At 41.5% G+C, this 16739-nt stretch overlaps 1 protein-coding gene across 1 annotated transcript in view; it reads left to right on the forward strand.

Moving 5' to 3' along the window:
* Nucleotides 1-11788, forward strand: part of mrpl23 (mitochondrial ribosomal protein L23) — a 44552-nt gene extending 32764 nt beyond the window's left edge. The window contains exon 5 of the mRNA XM_023284664.3: nt 10766-11788. Within this exon, the coding sequence (XP_023140432.1) occupies nt 10766-10930 (165 nt within the window). The 3' untranslated portion in view covers nt 10931-11788. The remainder of the gene's footprint in view (nt 1-10765) is intronic.
* Nucleotides 11789-16739: the final 4951 nt, after the last annotated feature.

Consider the following 16739-nt stretch of genomic DNA (forward strand, 5'->3'; position numbering starts at 1 on the left):
CAACACAGTATGACAGTTCATCCTCTCACTAAGGTTATTTGACGTTGAATTTATTATCACAGTGTTCCCATGTCAATATACAGGATATTACAGTATAGCGAAGTTTTGCAAAATCAAAAATGCATGTTTAAGCCATTTTCTGAAACTAAGCCCCTGTAGTAAGTAACTTTCTTTATAATTTAAATTAGGGCTGGGACTTTAACACGTTAATTTCGATTAATTAATTACAGCGAAAATAACGCGTTAAAAATAACGCAATTAATTGCACCCTCCTCAGTTCCGGTATCACCTCAATGTAAAACATGTTGCTGTTAGCACCAGAGCTAGTGTTAGCTACGAGTCATGCTAACGGCTAACGGTGTAGCCATCCCATAATAGACCACTTTTCTAGACAGTGCTTGAGTTTACAGAAAGTCTTAAAATGTTGAATAAAATCGCTATGATTGCACTTAGATTTGCAGTAATCTGTGAATGTAGCAGACAGATGGAAAATGCAGATAAATAGAAATGAAACATTTTTGTGGTTTAAGTTTTTACTCCGTCGAGGCTCCGCCTCCTTGGAGGAGGAATAACCTAAACAACAAAAATATCTCTTTTAATAACTTACATTGATAACATTGATATTCCTATAAAAAAACATCAAAATTCCACCATTTATCAGACCCAGAAAAGATGAAAATAGAATGAATCTGTGGATTTTCAACTTTCTGAAGCTGCTTGAACTACTTATGCTGATTTTATGTGCCATACAGTGGAAAAAACAACTAAATTCAGGCTTTAAGTCATCAAGATCACTTTTTCTATATGTCCCATTTTCCTTTTTTAAAATAAATTTTAAATTATAAACACATGTATGTCTATTCATTGATTCAACTGTCAACCACAATTTTATTTGAATCGAAAAACTTCACTTATTGTGTCAAATATTGCTATTTGACAAAACTGCAATTATTGCGATTAATTAATTACAAAGCCTGTAATTAGATTCATTTTTTTAATCGCGTCCCGCCACTAATTTAAATATACCTTTCAAGGAATACCTAATTAAGTAGCATAACTGCTACAACTATAATAAAATTAGAACATAATAATGTTGCAATTCCAGAGATGTGAAATAGACAGCAATATTGATTTCTTGCCCAATCTTATGTCAAACACATACATTCTGCAAGCAAGGTTGAGTTCATTTTGACATTTGTGGCACCCTACCAGAACTCTCTGGAACCAAAACCCAGATGAGATGCAGTTCCACTTAATTTGATTCTGATAGCAGCTTTTACGTTTCCAAACATACCCAACCTGATAACTCCCACGGCTGAAGGAAAACATCTTCATCAAGTGTGAGAAAAACTCTTTTAGTTCTGTTGTTTGATCTAAGGGCAGTATGATTTGAAACAAACTCACAATTCCAAGATAACTGAGGTACACTGTGTTAGAACAGGGGTTTTAATATGTACCAACTACAACAAACAGATACAAAAGCATTTTTATCAGCATGTACTTTTTCATAGGGTGATATGGTTTTATGGGTACATGGAGATGGATGTTGAAATTGGACCGCCAGCAGTTACTCATGCTCAAAAAGCACTATCTGAACTGATCACTGTTGTCAGCTATTTCCTTTTCAGGTGGCATGATGAGCAGAAATGCAACATTCTAGCACAGTAATTGCCAAAGTGTGGGTCGTTGCCCCCTGGCGGATCGCCAAGGTACTGCAGATGGTCCATGACAGGTCATTTGCAATAAATAATTAAAAAATTTTAATTTTCCATTCTGTATTTAACCTTAAAATTGCCAGAAAGTATTTTTGATGAAAACATTAAAAAATAGCAATCAAGACTAATAAAACAAAGCCATATGATTCAAATTACATGTAGTCCTTCATCTACCAGACCTATTTCTGATCTTATGCCTCGCCACTGGCAGGGAATTGTAATTGGTAGAAAGAGAAGTGGAGATGGAGAATCAGTCTCGATAAGCAAATCATCAGAAAATCTAAATTAATTTGTGAAAACAAGGAGATGACAATCCCTGCCTCTCTGCTTGCTTCTTCAAACACACTGATCAGTCTAGCAGTCACTTGATGTTTCTGGTGCCTTGTGCTACCACTTATCTGTGTGAAACTGGATGTTCAGCACTTGTGGTTTTCAAGACAAAGTACAGGAACAAACTGGATGTTGACAATGTAATGTTAGCCAATGCATGATTCATATCCACTGTATCGAGGTAAACTGATCGCGGGTGGTCTCTCAGAGACTCTAGTAAATCTTCTGTCTAAATTTATAGACTCGCAAGAGTGAATGCTTTGTTTTGTGCTGTTGAATGCCTCAAATGTTACATGACAATGGGCCCAGCTGTGATTGATTGTAAGAATTAAAATCCGTTTTATTGCCAAGTTGGTTTTCACATATGAGGAATTTGTCTTGGTGTTTTGGTACATAACAGTAAGTCGCTCATGAGTAGAAAATTTTTAAAAAAGGACTACAGATTTTAAAAGTGAGTGTTGCAGCTCAAATAAACAGTGTGAAATATTTTCAATGTGCAAATGATTTACCAGGGAATTTGCAAGGTTATACAGTATATAATGGCAACAACTTGAAATGCGAAAAGGATGATAATATTTCAATTTTAAAAAGCTGTGCATTAATGTATAACATGGCATCAATGACTACGGTTGTGGTTGAAGGGAAAACATTCAAAGTCTTGTTGATGAGGCCAGCTGTTGGGGAAAAAAACAGTTTCTGTGTCATGAAGTTCTGGTCCTGATGGCCTGAAGCCTCCAGCGAAAGGGCAGTAGCTCAAACAGTTTGTGTCAGGGTGCTGGAGAAGAACAGGTTCTGGAGGGACAGGAGATTGCAGCCAATCACCTTTTTGGCAGAGCAAATGATACACCACAGAAGAGTCGTCTGAGCACGATACGTCATCAAAAGTGGAAGTGAGACGGTGATTTCTGTTGCATTGCGCGCTCACTTCCGCTTTTGATAACGTATCGTGCTCAGACGATTCATCGATTCATCGTTAGTTGCAGCCCTACACCGCAGTCAGACCTTATCCTTGGCAGTGGCAGGATTGTACCAAGTGGTGATGGAGGAAGTGAGGACAGTCTAGAAGTGCACCATTGTCATCTTTGGTATTTTGAACTTCTTCAGCTGTTGTGCTTTCCTGATGAAGTCTTGACCTCGAAGTCCTGGATGATGATGATGATGATGCCTAGAAGGTGGGAATGCTCCACAACATCAATAGGGGAGTCACAAAAGGTGATGGCGTGGGTTCAGCTTTGTCCTTCTTGAAGTCTAAAATCATCTCCACTGTCTTATAACTGTTAAGCTCTAAGTCGGTGTGATTGGACTAGACCTGCACATGGTTGATGTCCCATCTGTAAGCAGACATCCTCACCAGAAATGAGTCCAGTCAGGGCGGTGTCATCTGCAAACTACAGGAGTTTCACAGACTGATGACAGGGGATGGAGCTCTTAATGTACAGAAAGAACAGCAGATGTAGCCTTTAGGTGATCTGGTGTTTGTTCATCTTGGATTCAGCAAGCTTTGGATGCTGCCATCAGCAGAGATGATGTCAGTGATCCACCTGCAGATGGAGATGAAGTGTGTGAGATATACAAGTGTTGGCCTGATTCAATGTCCAAATGACATTTTCTGTCTGTTTTTTCCCTTCATGTCAATACTGGGTGGGTTATTGTGAAATTTTATGCATATGTGTTTTATTATCGAGCGTCAGAAAGCCAGGAGATGGGCTTAACAATTCATCACTTAACGTAATTTCTTACATTTGGAGCTTTACAAATTGTTACAAGTATGTATATGAATTATTAATTTGCAGTGGATATCATAGGCTCACATTGACTTAGTATTGTTCTGTTTATGAAATTGAAAAATATTGGAAAATGCATCATCTGAGTCTTGTGTGTTGAAAGCTTGGGCAGGCCGCGGAAGATTTTCAGATCTCAACTTGGGTTTAAGGTTAGGAATGTGTATGTCAACCTAAAAGAACTGGAAGCACATTTGTTTTTACCCCTCCTTACTCTGGCTGTCAAAATCTGTGATCCCGCAGGGTGACAGGTTGCCAAAACTCTGTCCAATAAACAAGCTGCTTGTGAGTCCATCTGAGTTTCGTTTACAAGCCCCGGATCACTCGTAACAGGGCAGTGGGAACTTAAATGAACTGGAAAGAAAAATGCAACATTTTTTTTTACCTGTGGGTTAGACCAAAGAAAACAAACTTGCAAAGTTGCAATCACACCTTCAAATCACAATCAGCTTGCTCACCCCTGTTTGGAAAAAGTTGACTAATGGCTCTTCCCTTCAGCGTTTCCCATGAGCAAGGCATGTAAACTCCATTAACTGGTGCCAGCGTGTTTAACTGCTGAAAAAGAGCATGATGCATGTTCAGTCAGTGCAGATAAACCGGGTTTGTACGCACACGCATTCTCACAAATCTATATCCCACATGCTCGGCAGGGGGTTGCCCTCAGCTCTAATCCCGGTAACCTCACCACTGCGGTCTATCCCACTGTTGCCTGCCAGGCTTTCTTACCATGCGGTCAAAATGGATTCTACCACAATGTGAACACCTCTCTGCCTCTCACTCTCTACCACACACACACAAACACAGACAGTGCTCAAGATGTCTCTGCGCTTTGCTAGGGTTTACACACCACATTGCCACCGCAGCCGCATGAGCCACAGCCTCATGAGATTTCTTGCCGCATCGTCAACACCTCTCCGTCTGTATATGCAGCCCAGATTTGTCTCTACTTTAATGAGATCTGCCAGCATGTAGTTCATTTTTGATTTGCTGTATCTTCTGATGCCTTGCGGATTGTCCCTCATCAAATAAAGCTACATGGAATTTGTCCGACAGCCTCTTGGGGCCGTGTGAATGGCTCAATTTCACTTTTTCAAACCATTTAAAGCCTTGTCAGGTTCTCTGACCACATTTAGAACTCCTCTGTTCTTTAATTCAGTCACGTCTGGTCATCCAAGAAGTCAGTGTATATGCCCCCCACCCCTCAGTCACATCTTATTTAGCTCCATAGTAACTCTCGGCGCTTGAGGTTTTGAGAGAACATAAGAGAGAGGCTGATCTCAGGTCGTAAAACAGTGGTTACAGTGTATTTTCTGATGGATTCGATTTTTAAGTTTGTTCAGATTATCTGAATGGAAGTCACCATTTGACCTGGAGAGTAGTTTTACAGCTGTTGAACAGTCTTCAAAGTAATAAAATGTTGCTCCAAGCTTCTTTCATTTCAGAGGACATAAAATCTGATACCTTGAAGGCTATTCAGTGGATCGGGGATATTGGAAAATGAAGTCAAACCAGCTACAATGGAGTTGAGTAATCCTCTGTGAAAGCCTTCTTTTGTGTTATTTTTTTTCTTCAGCATATTTGTAGCATAGTTCTTATTCTGTGCTCACCGTGCAGCCCAGTCAGAGGCTCCTAGAGACAGATGTGTATCACATGTGTCACATTGTGATTTCTAGTCCTGGTCCGGTTCAGCCTATTCATGTTGTGTATGTTTTCTTTCTCGGTAGCAGGTTGAATCAGCCTTTGTGTTCTCTGCTGGTGACTGTGCCATAATGTTCTATTCAGCTCCAGGTCGGAAAAGCACAGTGCACCGGCACCTTCCTGTTTTCATCAAAGACATTTTAACACATCAGGCCAGAACAACTATGGCTTTCATATTTCATACGTAAATCTGAGCTGATGAATAATAAAAGAGTCACCTCTTCACATTTTTTCCAAAATTGATTTCACATGTATCCCAAGGTTGACTTTCCTTTTCATTCTCTCTCTCACTTTTCAACTCTTAGGGGAAAATTATAACCCATACAAACACAAGCGCTCACACCAGGACTTTTTCTTGCAGCTGTTTTTGAGTTACGACTGCGATGCTTAGTTTGCTACAGATCAGAGGGAAAGGTCAATCTGATTGAACACAGTTGTCCTTTGTGCACGTCTTTCCATCTCTCACCTGGTCTTCTCTCTTTTCACTCTCTTCTTTCCCGAACAGGATTACTCAGCTTATGTGTATGACTCTATTGTATCTACGCACACATGCACAAACCCATGTTTGATTTGGGGATAATCCACCAAAGTTGTGTCAGGGAGTTTTACATGAATTACTTCCAAGCAGTTCAGTTTCTCTTCACTGCAACTGCCAAGAAAACAATATCAAGACACCAACTGTGCTCTTTAATCTGAAGGTTGTCCCCAGTCATCTGGTTAACCTTCTCAACCGCAAACAATTTCTTGGCATTTTAGGCTCTTTACACATTTTTGCTCACTGTGAGCTCATTTTTCACAACAATATAAAGCCTTGCACCTGTCTGATGTGCATTATGATGCTGATATAATACCATATACCTCAGATGATTTATTTTACAGAAATTTAAATAAAACTGGAAATAACACATACAACATTTTCCCATGTGCCCCCAGGTGTCATCAATATATTCCTTACTCCTTACACTATTACTTAGTTTCCATACTTCTCTCCTGTGTAAGACGTTAAATTGCAACCAGATAGAATGAGTAGGTGGTGTGTGGGGTTAGTACGTCCCACACTAACGTCTACAAAATGCATACAGTCCACTGCTATTATTCACTCTATGCCTGGCGGGTCAAGTCGGCACCATAAAACCAAGCTTCTCCAGATATCTGGGGTTAGGGACTCCACGTATGGACAAATAGGTGACTGTGGGACTGCACCACAGGTGTATCTCACCCAGTGTAAGAGCTCTCCAGAGGGCCACCGGTGGATTGAGAAAGGATGGCAGGCGGATGATTCCAGAAGGAACAACGACTGCCACACTTCGCTCAAGTTAGCTGAGTATTGCAGGTTGTAGTAGTTCTGGAGGCCCGCTACAACTAATAGCCTCTTAGTATACAGTATGGATCAGAACTATGGTGGCCAACCTTTGGAACGAAGACGGCACATAATGATGACTTGCCTCCTATCTGCCCCATGTGGACACAGCCTGCGGTTCTGTCCAGTTTACCTGAAAATTCCCAGACTTTTTCTCATTTGACTGCTGGTCACAGCTGAGTCACTGATGGTTCCACAGTTACCCCGAGGAGTACAGAAAATGTTTAGTGCAAACTGTTTATTATTGGTAAAATTTCAAATAAAACATGTTTAACCAAGCAATTCATGATGAAATATCACAATTTTAAGTTTGGATTTGGTTAAATTATCTGACTAAATGGCACGTCAGTTAAGATGAAAGTTGAAAATCTACCATTTCTTTCTATTTTTACAGTTTGTTGCGATGATAAATTTTGAACTTTATTTCCAGGTAACATGCCTTTCAAATCTGCTGGCAGGTTTTGCGGTTCAGAAGGTTTCAAGTCTGACGGTGGTCCAGAGATGTAACACAGGGCAGACTGACACACTACATGCAAAATGAAGACCCTAAATGTCTTCATCCTTGTTTTCCCATTGAGATGGAAACTGTGGATGTAATGGGTTGTTCATGTGCGTAAGAGGAGTGTGTTTACATTGCTAGCAGCGTGGGGCCTCTTCTCAATATTCCTGGATGCTGGCTTGATTCAACTGGGAGCGTGGTGAAGATGATGGCAGAGCGAGGGAAAATATCCACTCCCTGAATTTGTCGTCTAGGAAGCATAGTTGGTAACAGAAAGAAAGCTCTTGGAGGCGCATAATCGCCTGACTGTCTTTCTCCACTGTGTCCTTCTTGGCCAGGCCTTGGTCTTCTCCATAAATCACTCAATATGCACTCATACACACACTCTCTGGCACACAAATACACAGAGGGAGGCAGACAGACACACAGGAAAGATCGTTGTAGCTCAGAGCAAATAGAGATGGAGGGGACATGGGCTTTACCTCTGCTGTGGTGTGATGTATATATTTCAAACAAAAATATGAATGCTCTCCGCCAGCACTTTCTCTCGCTGCGGAAATGTGTCCAGCAGACGTTTGACGTACACACACACACACACACACACACACACACACACACACACGCACACACACACACACACACGCAGGGTGCGGCCTCCTGCCAACAAAAAGACTTGTTTAACGAGTCTCAGTGCTTTGTTGATTTCAGTCTCAGGGCTTTGTTGTTTTTGTGAATCGCGCTCTCTGAGGCCGGTATTAATCTTCACTCTGTGTATACATAAGGTGTCCAGGGCTGTGCTGCATAACTGGGAATTGTCATGCGACAACGTTTGGTTCAAGTTGGGTGAAGTCTTGTTTGGTTCACTGCTTCATTGTTCATCTTGTTGCCAGGTCTGGTGTTTATAGCGCCGAGGTAGACCCCTTCCTCCGTCACCCCTACTTTCCTCTTCCTCCTCTCACCGCCACTTCCTCACATCCTCTACCCCCATCTTTCTCCCTGCTGCCTCCATCTCCTGACTCCTCCTCTCACTTCTGCAGCAAAGTTCCTTTGGCCTGAGTGTTCGTGTTCTGGATTCTGCATTCCTCGATTGCAAAGTGTGCGCCGAGTGCATAGAGAAACCGAGGGCCTTGGCCGTGCCGTTGGTTTCCAGGTGCTTTTCTGGTGTTTGGCAGCTCTCTGCCTTTTGCCCGACTGAGCTGCTGCCGCCTCCACCTCCTCCCAACTGGTTTCTACACTCTTCTTCTGCATTTCTGCACTCACTAGAAAACCTCCTGTAGTTTGAAACACAGGCGTTGCCGCAAGACAGAAACACAAGAACAGGGTGGCTTTACTTTTGATTGAAGGTTGTGCATGTTTTGCTCTAGCTGCTCCTCAAAGCTGGTATCAGAGAATCTAGACCCAAATGGCTGGGTGTCGGAGAGTAACATGAATTCAAGCCTGTGTAAAGTATCGTACCAAAATAGTAGTTCCCATAATAGTTGTGTTTTGGATGGTTGGATGTTGTTAGGTGTCTGGTCATGCCGTTGTTGGCAGATTTGACAAGTCAGGCTCAATTGTAGTTTACATAAATGAAGACTGAGCTGTTGTTAATATGTTAATGAAATGACTTCTCGATCTGTGGAGGCTGTAAACAGCCTCTCCCATCAGGGTGTCTGAAAATTAGCATTACCTGAGAAGTAAGAAATACAGCTGGAGCGTCAAATGGCAAAAGAAACATTTATGGTGGCTTACTGGGATTTATATTTAGAGTTTTTGCCTTGCTTTTTGCATTTCCTCCCCATTTTTCCTCTTCACTCTCTGTTCCATGTAGCAATGTCATTCTGTGTTGTCTGTGGTCGACTCTGGAACCAGAAAACACTACAAATTTTGGATGCAAGAGGACAGAAAAAGAGAGGAAAAAATGCATTTTAAAACATGCTTAGTTTTCAGTGAACCGTGGTTAACCAAAATCGATGAGTCTCATCCGAGCCAAATTTGGTGTGTGTCCCAGAGCCGGCAGTTGAGCTGTCCATAAGTTGGTGCTCATTGGTTGGACTGTTCAGTGCAGAGCATGTCAGCATGTGTGTGTGTGTGTGTGAGGACGCTCCAACCAGTGTGCATCCACTCACTTTTTATGAGGTGAAGTCCACCGAACATCCAGTGCTCATTCGTCTTGCCCTGTTCTGTTCTTTACTGTTAAATGGATGTTTTTATGTTCTTACCTGGTCATAACCTCAGCAGCAAATGGCAGAACACTCACCATCCCGCACACTAATAATACCCAAGACTCCTGTTGTAAGTTTGTCTCGCTCGAGCACATTTTACAGTAAACAAAGTCAGCTCCGTTCTGCATCTTTGGCTGAGTGCGCTTCATGTTGTCTCCCCCTTTGGGAATTAAACCATGCTATGCGGTAATTATATGCATGTTTCTCTTGGTATTTTGGGGGTTGGAGACAGACAAAGTAACATTCACATCAGAGCCAGACCATTCCCGAACGCCTACACACTGACCCCAAACAAAATATTTCACATATTTAAAAAGAATTGTTGATTGACAATTGTGTTCATTGAAGCAACTTATTTTATAGTGACACGCCTCTATATAAAATAATTGAGAGGTTTGTGAGTCACGTAATCACAAGTGACTATTTGTCATTATGAGGTGGAAGCTGCTGGTGTAAACTACAGTGTCAATGATGATTAATCAATTTGGGAACATTTGCAAACATTCGCGGTGTACTCAAAATCCAAACATGCAGTGATAAAAATTCCGTGTACAGTTTGTGTGTTTTGAAATAGAGTTGAGTCATTTAAGGATGGCGGTGATTTGATTCCAGTTGCGACTGATAACAGTGAATTCTTGTTGCCAGGTGTCCTTGGGAGAGGCTGAGAGGGATAGGCTATAGATATGTGTGCAGGCCTGCACTCACTGACCTGTTATTTTTTTTTTTTGATGTGTGTTTTTGTGTACGTGCAAGAATGCATGTGTGTGTACTGTACTGTACTCTACTGCGGCCTGACACAGACTACAGTTGGGCCAGTGATGCATTAGCCATGGCTAGAGATGGGTTGGTATGGAATAAATAATGGATACCATCCTTTCCCTCTGAATAAATCAGGACTAGAGAAATGGAGAGAGATTAAATGTGGGAGAGAGTTGGAGAAATTGAACGGCAGAGAGGAAGAGCACGTAGTGGTGGAAACGGTGTCCTGAATTCCAAATCAGCATCTCACGTCTCTCTGCGAGGAAAAGGAAATGTTTTAAGGAAGATGCAATTCAATGTGTTGTTTATGAAGTGATTTTGTGTCGAAAATAAACAAAATTCTCTTCCAAAGCAGGCCCGCGGTGCTTCCTGAACTGATTTTTCCCCTCTTTGCTCTGTCTCTCTCTGCTCCCCATCAGGCTGAGGGCCAGACGTTCACCTTTCCTGACATCTTCCCAGAAAAGGACCAGAAGCCGTCTGAGGGCTCCATGGAGGAGATGCAGGAGAAGTTCATGGAGGACGAGAAGCAGAGGCAGAAACTGGACCCCAGGAGAGGAGGGGTCACGGAGTGGTTTGGGCTCTGAGGAAGCCCACTGACCGGGAACTGTATGCGCCGATGCGAGCGTGGGCGTTCGGTTGGGAGCAACATGTAGTGATTTACAATGCGACTGTTGTGATGTCACTTCTATTTCTGTAAGAAACGCTCACAAGTGTGTAGTTAGGAAGAATGAGCATGTGTGTGGGAGACTGCGGACGTGTGTTTGGTGTGTGTGTGTGTGTGTGTTTGTGAGGCTTCAGTCCAGTAACTCGCGCCAGAACAGAATCAGAGGAGGAGAGTGGCCCGGCTCCATCTTTGATGAAACCAGCCCTCCGTACAGAATCTCCATCACCTCGGATGACCTCTTTTCGTTCCTCCTCCCACTCCTTCTGTTGCGCCTCCCTCGTCTTTTACTCCTCCTCTTTGGCACCAACACCTCTGCACCTTCTCCTTCTTTGTTTTGCTCTTTCTTCAGGAGTTTCCTTCTCCTCTGTCTCCTCAGTTGTCCCCCGTGTCCTTGTCCCTGTCCTTCAATATTTTTCCCTCTGCCATACTAGGGAGTGGTATAGTGTGGTATCCCTAGTAGCCCTGACTCACAGCCAGTTGGATCTGCCTACCTGGACAGCCCACATCCTTTCCTCTTTTATGAGTTTGCCTTGGATTAATTGACCACTTTGGGTAAACAACAATTGAGATGTTGTTTCAGCAAAGAAAGTACATGGAATTTGCAGGAGTGTTATATTACAGTATTTTGTGGTAGCACCTCTTGCCATAACTCTGAGCAAAGATTGTACCCAGTGTTGTGTTTGTGTCTGTGTCCTTGCTTAACACGCAGGACTTGCCAGTGAATCTAATTGTATGTGCTTTTTGGAATAACAACTAATAAAAGGTCACTTGTCCAAAAGCGTTCTGCTTACTTTTTCTCGCATTCTGCGTGCCTTAAGTCACGACTGCTGTGCTGCATAACAGGCATTTTGAGACACTGTTTGCCACACAAGCTGGCTCGTGCGAGTGCCAGCATGGTCTGGTAGCTGTTTTGACAAAGTAATGATCTGTGTTTGAATCGGGCCAGTGGAAGACTGAGCTCTCTTACCGTAATAAAGCCCATAAAGGGGAGGGACCTCTCCTGGGCTCGCTCAGACCCTCCATTATGCTGAGAGGCCAAGGTTACAGTAAGTGTCCCCCAGCCGTGACCACTAATGCTGGCTGGCTAATACAAAGGTCCAGTCCCTGACCTCACCCAGCCAACTCGTCTATCACTAAGGAGAATGTCAATATTGATCCTGTTGGCCCATTGTCTGCTGCCTGGAACCACTCGCCCCCCTGCGTCGCCATAAAGCAATCTGATTTGGAACGAAAGAAGCCTCCAGTTCCTTTTCTCTCTGCCCTGTTCTCACTTTTTATTTTCCTCTTTCTCTGCTTCTTCTCTCTCTTTGTTGCCCAGTCTGGACCTCTAGTGAAACAGCTGCTTAGCCAACAAGGAAGGGAAACCAAACTCTCTGTCTCTCTCCCCTCCTGGTCTGCAGAGAGACCCCACATGAAAGTTGGGAAATCAACTTTCTGCTGTGTGCCAAGTGATAATCTGTCCCTGTTGTCTCCAATCAATCAATCAATCAGACTTTATTTGTGTAGCACTTCTGTAGCACAAAGAGCTTTACAGAACAAAAGGAAACAAAAAACAAACAATAAAACTTCCCACCCCCCTCCTGATCCCCCCTAATAAACATTCTGTTATAAATGAAGGGACTCAATAAAAACAGTGACTGAGGAAACGCTGTTGTAAATAAATGCAATGAGTAAACACCAAAGACAGGATAAATCAAAAATTCTGAATGGCAATAAAAAGTCCTGTTGTTCTTTGTCACCCTGCTCCCTCTAAGACCAGCCACACACACTTGAACCACTGATTCTTACTGATAAGCTGGCATTAAGGTGCTGATACTGAATTTGTGTTTAATGCAGGGGTGTCAAACTCATTTTAGTTCAGGTTCCACATTCAGCCCAATTTAATCTCAAGTGGGCTGGACCTTAAAATCACAGTATAATAACCTATAAATAACCACGACTCCAAATTTTAATCGCAAGTATCTAGAACTGAACAATGCAGTATTTTCCTTTATGATCAAAACGACAAAAAAGACAAACTCCCCACCCCCCAAAAACAAGACACAAAACAACAAAAACGAGGACAAAATGACAAAATATGAGACAAACGGCACGAAACAGAACAAAAAGGAGACAAATTAGACAACAAAGTTACAAAGCGACAAAAAAATGGACAACATAACCGAGGCAAAAAAACACAAAATGACAAAAATGACACACAAAATGACAAAAGCAAGAAAAAAATGACAAAAAATTAGACAACATGAAACAAAACAAAAAAGAGACTAAAAATTCGACAAAAAGCTACAAACCGACAAAAAAATGGGCAAACAACACAAGCGAGACAAAAAAACACAAAATGACAAAAACACTACACAAAACAACAAATTAAGCAAAACATAAAATGACAAAAATAAGCCAAAAAACACAAACCAGACAAAAAGGAAACACAAAACAACTAAAACATGAGACAAACAACAAAAGTCAGACAAACTAAGACAAAATATTACAAAAATGAGGCACAAAATGACAAAAGAACAATGAACAACCTAGTATTTTACTTTATGATCAAAGCAACTTGTCATGGTCTAGAAATTATTTTAGATTTATAGTTTAAGTAATTTACAATCTACAGTTAATGTCTTCTCTGTAATTTTTACACTTTACAAAGTCGTCCTGCGGGCCGGATTGGACCCTCTGGCGGGCCTGGTTTGGCCCGCGGGCCGTATGTTGGACACCCCTGGTTTAAAGCCTCCTAGCAGCAGTGGATGTGTTGTATTTTGGACGCATTTTACAGTGCACAGAGCACATTGAGACACATTCGGTTCATGAGCTCATCTCTTGCTTGAAGAGCTGAATGCCTGAGTCATTTTATAAAGAACAAGTAAACAGGAACAACTAATTAACTGATAAATAACAGAAAAACATTTGGTTGCAGAAGGAGTACAACAGTAAATGAAAATAAAAGCGTACAGCATAACACTCTCTCGGCTGACTGTTTCAGTAAGGGTTCAGATTTTTTTTTAGGATAAATGTGTTTATCCACGATAACAATCTTGATGACAGCATAACTTGAGATAGTCAAATCATTAAAAATGTTACATGAGCTGAAGAAGGAAAGATTTTCATTTTAAAGTGGGAACATCTGTGGAGGACTCTCCAGAATCGAAGAGTGTTGAAGATGTTAATAAAAGTAATCACTGTTTTTCTTTCCAGAGCAGAACACAAGCTTGAAATTTACATTGAAACTGCTGAAATAGAAAAAATACTATGAGTTTACTTTTGAACACACACAGAAGACAAATGAGGGTGCATCGCTGTCATATAAACTTGATTTGTTTTCAAGTTGCAGCCCTTTGACTTGATGTGTTTTGAGCATGCACGGCTCCACTGTAGTCATCTTAGTAAGAAAAAATACTCTACACCAGGGGTAACCAACACGGTGCCCGCGGGCGTGATTCCTGAACAATCACCAGGTGTTAAACACCTGGCAGGATGACAGTGATCTATATGATGAAGCAGAATGCTTGCGCAGCTGATCGGTAGTACAATGAGTAAAAAGGTGGTCTTGTAATTTTATCGCAGGGTTACGTGGTTTCGAATCCTCTCACCGTACTTGAAAAATACGTGTTTTTTATTTCAGCCCGCACATTTCTTTTTACTGTCTGTAGATGATATTTACATGGATACAGACTTTGTTAAGTAGTGATGCCGGCGTTTTTCGTCGAGGTCTTCTTTATCTGGTATCTTTATTTCACGTAAATCCAGGTCTGATCGTGACGAATCTGCGGACGAAACATCTGGAGATGGAAACTATCGCCAGTTCACCTGATCACCAGGTAAACTGGAACACCTGACGCAGACACTTTGGGAAGGTAGATGTGGTTTTTACCCCCAAAACATGACAGAGAAGTGAAAGAGAAAACACTATTTTCACCATGACTGGGAGGAAGAGTTCTTTTTCACGACAGTGAAAGATAAATGTATGTGTCCTATTTGCGGGGCGACTATTGCGCAATGTGGAGAGACGCTACTTTACCTGCCACAAAGCTTCCATGCTAACTAGCCACCTGCTAGCGCACATAGACTGTATGCTCATTGCGCACTACGGACAGGAAAACCCTGGACTTAAAGGCAGCTTTGACATCGCTGCGAAAAGTTTCTTCGTGGAGAACAATGTACCATTAGAAAAGCTTGTTTTAGTGAGGACTGATGGGGCTCCTCCATGACGGGTCGCCATGCAGGCTTCATTGTACGATACAGAGGTGATCCAGACTTCCCAACATTCCTACATTACCACTGCATCATTCACCAGCAGGACATATGTATGTACAAAAGTGGCCGGATTTGATCATGTGATGACTCATGTCGTGAAGATCATAAATGGCTCCAAAGCCAAACAACCAGGACATTGAAGGTGCTGCTGGAGGAGCTGTCAGCTGAACATGGTGACCTGTTACTACACACAGAAACCCCATGGATCAGCAGGGGAACAGTTTTGCAGCGTTTTTTGTCACTGTTGGCTGAAATCAAAGAGTTCATGCAATCCAAACAGGAAGACACCTTGCTGCTTGAGGACACTGAGTGGATTCTTGCCCTTTCATTTTTAACAGACATCACTGGGAAACTGAACCATCTGAACTGTGAGCTACAAGGTAAAGGTAAGACATGATAAGCTCTGCAATGCCAGGCTTCCCACTAACACACATTTACAGACAAAGAAAGAGGTAACATGTTGTCATTCACAACACCGTGCCATTACACAAAAATGTGAAAAATAATTTGTTGAAAACATGTAATGATTTGTTGTTATGATCTGTTAAAAATATGCAATGTTGGTGAAAAATGCTGGTGATTAGTACTAATGTGATAGGATTCATTTCAAAATGTGAAAGAGTTGATTTTTTTTTTTACATAACTGATAATTTGTACAAACATGGGACAGAGTCCATGAATTGTTCAAAAATGTTACAAAGGTAGTGGTTTGCACAAATGAAGCATGATTTGATGACAGTTAATGATTTCCTAAATATGTTAGAAGTGACAATTTGCACAGAAATGTAACTGGTGTGATTTTGAACAAAATGCTGCAAATATGCTGATTCATACAAAACTGCCAAGAAAGATATTTACCAAAGTTTCAGAGATGGGATACCTCTGACTTTTAAATATTGGAACACATTTCCATATATATTATATGTGTGTGTGTGTGTTTCCTACCGTCATTGTTGTGGAAATCGTTGTTAATAATTATTGTAAGGAATAATCAACATAAATGTGATCAGACAGTCTTTTTACATATTATTTTCATTATTATTATTATTGTTTAAAGATGATGGCACAAGTTTGCTATTGAGGAAGTTTGTATCAAACAAGGTGCCCTTCGTACTACTCAGTACCCTTGAAGTTGCTCTCAGGTTCAAAAAGGTTGGTGACCCCTGCTCTAACATATTAAAACTTATAGAGATTTTCTACCTCAAGTCTCCATTTTATTGTTCTTCATGTTAAATTAAGTAAACATTGGACTAGACTGTGATGATCTGGGATTAACTCTTGTCTTTTTTGCCACTTTTTCTGAGAATTTTGTCCGTTTCATGCTCAGTACCTTAAGGATGCACTGAGTTTATGTAAGTACGTGTTTCCTGCCATCTCCTGCAGAAGGCCTAAACTAAAACTAAGTGCAGACTCAACACAGTTTCTACACTTTTCCCTTCAATGAGGTCCTTTTTTTCTTCTCCAAATCTGTCTGC

Source organism: Amphiprion ocellaris, chromosome 3, assembly GCF_022539595.1.
Source record: "Amphiprion ocellaris isolate individual 3 ecotype Okinawa chromosome 3, ASM2253959v1, whole genome shotgun sequence".
Classification (NCBI taxonomy): Eukaryota; Metazoa; Chordata; class Actinopteri; family Pomacentridae; genus Amphiprion; species Amphiprion ocellaris.